General features: G+C 39.1%; 1 protein-coding gene across 1 annotated transcript in view; it reads right to left on the reverse strand.

The window, feature by feature from the left end:
• The window catches only part of CUNH2orf78 (chromosome unknown C2orf78 homolog), a 9,263-nt gene extending 8,073 nt beyond the window's left edge, over positions 1–1,190 (reverse strand). Inside the window, exon 1 of the mRNA XM_006151243.3 lies at positions 700–1,190. Within this exon, the coding sequence (XP_006151305.1) occupies positions 700–793 (94 nt within the window). The 5' untranslated portion in view covers positions 794–1,190. The remainder of the gene's footprint in view (positions 1–699) is intronic.
• Between the last annotated feature and the right edge of the window lie 2,909 nt (positions 1,191–4,099).

Consider the following 4,099-nt stretch of genomic DNA (forward strand, 5'->3'; position numbering starts at 1 on the left):
ATGGTGGTGAAGGAACTGAACACTCCTGCATAGCTGACCACAGTTTGAGTCCTGAACCTGGTAGCTTGTTTTCTCACTTTCCCTCTCTTTCTTTCTCTCTGTCTCTCTCTGGTCAAATTAAAAAATAAATGAATGAATACAACTAAAATAGATAATTATTTTTAAAAATTTTAAATATAAAAATAAATAAAAAAGAAAACTCCAAATCTTGGAAATATGACTTTATAAACAGCACTAATTTGAGCATAAAGTTGAGACACTTAGTAGAGGTAGATGGTTACAGATGAAACATCTTGATATAGATTGCTAGCTTTCTAAACCACCTACATCTTTTTCTCTGCTTCGGTTGAAACAAGCACTCTTTTAGGAAGTTTCTAGAAACTTTAAAGTTTTATTGTCTACGTGCATATCCTTTAAGATTTAAAAGTTTTATTGTTTACATGCATCTCATTTAAGATTCAATAGTAGAAAAGAAAAGAAAACAGAGAAAATAACCAACCTGCCATCCTAATGCGACAAATGATAAAACAGATTTCACGAGCGAGTGAATAACTCATCCAAAATCACACAGTTAGTAAGTGTCATAGCCCAAACTGAAATTATATACTCAGATTTCTAGTTTAATACTTTGCCCCATTATTCCATGCTGTTTTGATTCTAAATTTAGAGGGAAAACGTCTAATGAAAATTTTTCCTTACCTGACATGGTCACAGAAGAAACATCACTCGCACATCCAAGGGTTGAGGTAATGATGCTAGAAGATGTCTCAGTGGCTGAAGCCAAAGACTGCATGTGTCCAGTACGAAGGTCACTGGTCACTGGTCACTAGTCACTTGCGATGATCCAAATTTATTTACAGACAACTCCATGGAAACCTCAAGATTCTACCAGGTGGTAGGTTTGGTGGGAGAATGATGTCATAGAGTAGTTAGTTTAAAGGTATGAAATAGCCAATGAGGAGATCAGATTCCCAACAAAAAGACGAGATTGGGCGAAGTGGGTATCAGTTGATCTCTAATAGCGTGTAAGTGGCTGAGATCTGATCAGGTGAAATCAAGACAAACATGATGGTCCTACTTTTCCCCCAGCACTCATGTTAGGGAGATGATCTCAATGTTTCTTCTAGACGTTCCTTAATGTAATGAATTAATAGTTATTTATATATTGTCTATTAAATGTCATATTACAATATATAATACACATTTATAATTATATACTACATATACAGTTGATGAATATCCTTAGAGAGAAAGATAGGAACATTTAGGTTGAACAGTGAGTTGTTCTGAAACCATTGCAGTTGACCTGATTAGTGAATTTACCGTAGCTTTTAAGAACCAAAGCAAAGGATTAGGAAGTCTTCCTAACTTGGCTGAAGAGTAGGCGAAGTTCTCTGAGGGGACCTTACACATAATGATGTGGTCCACAACTCTTCTCTTGGAGTAGTTTTTTTCTTGAATTCTGCCTTCCTTGGACCAGGCAGGGCTGAGCTGGGCCATACCTGACTTGCATCTCTTGTCTACTCTCCCTTTTCTGCCCCTTCAATTTAGGCGTCGTTTCTGGGGAAAGCCTTGATCTTGCACTTCTAGGCTCACAGTTGTTGCTTCCTGTCCACTTCCAGAAGCAAGGGTTGTCTTTTCAGTGCCCTGATGGTTTGGAACGTCAAATCTGCCCATTAGAAGCAAACAGCAGGGAGGTAGAAGACACATCTGACTGCAGACCTTCTCTCTTTTGGCCTTTGGGTGAAGTTTTTCACCCATAATTTGCTGCCTCTGGCTCTTAGGGCCACGTAAGCATTCTGCATCCTGCTCTTTATATGCGACAGGCATTCAGGATACTTTTCTCTCTACTCACAGAAGTGAATCCAGTGTGGCAGTTAACTGCAGCCTCCGCCCCCTTGCAAACAGCCACTGTAGAATCCTGGGCCTCTAGCATTCTCTGTCTGCCATACTTGGGTACAAAGTCAGACAAAATGAAGAGGAGAGAAGTCAGACAAAGAAAACTTTAACGGACAACAGTAAACAGGCAAAGAAGAGATTCATGTAGTTTTTTTATATCTTAGTGAGAAATAAGTGAACACAATTTGGCCTCATTTTGTATTAACGAACAGATGATTCAATATTTTAAAAATGTAGCCTGATGGGGACTGGCAAGTAACATGGTGGTTAGGGCACTGGACACTCCCTCATGGTCGACCATGGTTCGAGTCCCAGACCTGGTGGCTTGCTTTCTCACTTTTCTCTCTCTTTTTCTCTCTCTCTGTCTCTCTGATAAAATTAAATGAATAAATGAAACTGAATAAAATAATTTAAAAAATGTAACCTGATAGTTCAGAAACTGCCATGAGTTCTATATACTGAAGAGAATAATCTTTTTTTTTTTTTTGCCAGAGGGCACATATTCTCTTTTGAGAGAGAGATGGAAAGAGGGGAAAGCACCCCCACACTAGGTGTGGTCATACAATAATCCCTTCCCCTTCATTTCTTCATCCTGTCAGGATTTTGGGCATGGATGCACTGGTGCCTGAAGTGTTTTTCAAGCTACCAGGGCCATGAGTTCAAACTTCTGTCAACCATGTGGAATCCAGGTCCCTTAATCAGTAGGCTACAGGGCAGCCCAATAACTCTGACCATTCTGACCTTTGGTTTACACAGCTCTAAAATGGTTGCTAAGAATACTATAGTGTATGTAATATTCTTCCCGAAATTAGAAACTAAATAATGGGGCCAGTAGGTGGCCTGGTGGTTAAGGCACTCAACTCCCACATGGCAGACCTCAGCTGGAGTACCTTGTGGCTTGAAAATCACTGTGGCACATGTGCATGTGTGCCCCAAATCCCTGTTAGAGAATAGAGAAGGGGTTGAAGTGTGGCCACCATGCCCTGGGGGCTGATTTCTCGCTTTCCTGCTTTCTATCTTTTTTTAAAAAGAAAAGATGGGCCAGCAGATGGCTGGTTATGTCACTGGACTCGCACATAGTCAACCACAGTTCGAGTCCTGGACCCAGTGGCTTAAAACTCACGTGGGGCACTGGTGCGTGCATGCCCCAAATCCCAAGAGAATGGAGGGAAAGGGATTGTGGCATGGCCATCTCCCCTAGGGGGGTGATTTTTCACTTTGCCTCTCTGTCTCTCTGGCAAGTACACATGCCCTATAACAAAATATCTCTCAGGAAAAAAAAAAGAAACTAAACAGTAAAAATTTTTTTACTTGTAAAAAAAATTTACAAGTCTGTTGTCATAATTATTTATGGTTTACTTTGGAATTTAGTACTCTGTTCTGTCTTCAGACCTACTGTCCTTTGCCATTCCATTTGTAGCAGAATTCAGAGTTTTTCTTACAAGTACAGATTCTACATCCAATACTGTGTGAAAATCTTGGACTTGAACTCCACTCTAATCTTAGTTATTTTTTTGTATCTTCTAAAATATAAATACATGTTGTCCATCTCTAGCATGGTATCTGGCACATGATAAGAACCCAATAAAAATTTGACTGTGAATGGGAGTGTAGTTTGAATTTTGGAGATAATTAGTATCTTTAAAACTGTCAAGTTTACATATTTTTCATTTTAATGATTCTACTAGTAGGAATTTAGATATAGTTGTATGAGGATGTTAGCACTGCAGCATTGTCTGTAACAGAACACACACACAAACCTGGAAAGAACTAAAGATCTGTATTTATCGGACTGATTAAATACATTATAGTACTTTTAATTATGTTACTTATAATGCATGAAATGCCCTACAGTCATTTGAAAAATAGAATATATGCACATATAAATTGACTGAGAAAATCAGCATTCAAGATTTATTGTAGCATATATTCAGTATGCAGATTTGTATAAAAATAGAGTATACATATATGTTAAAATCAGTATTTATCCCTAATATACAAAATATGAATGTGAGCATTTGGAAATAACCTAAAGGACAGATCAGGAACTGGGGCGGTGGACATTCCCTGTTCTGTACTGTAATACTCGAACGATGAAGGTCTCATGCAATTCATAGACCTGTGGTACCAGCCGCCGACGACAGAGGGCGCTGTAGCCGCCACAGACCTGTTTATAAACCGAACGCCCAAGGAAGCCGGC

Source organism: Tupaia chinensis, unplaced genomic scaffold, assembly GCF_000334495.1.
Source record: "Tupaia chinensis unplaced genomic scaffold, TupChi_1.0 Scaffold000316_1, whole genome shotgun sequence".
Taxonomy (NCBI): domain Eukaryota; kingdom Metazoa; phylum Chordata; class Mammalia; order Scandentia; family Tupaiidae; genus Tupaia; species Tupaia belangeri.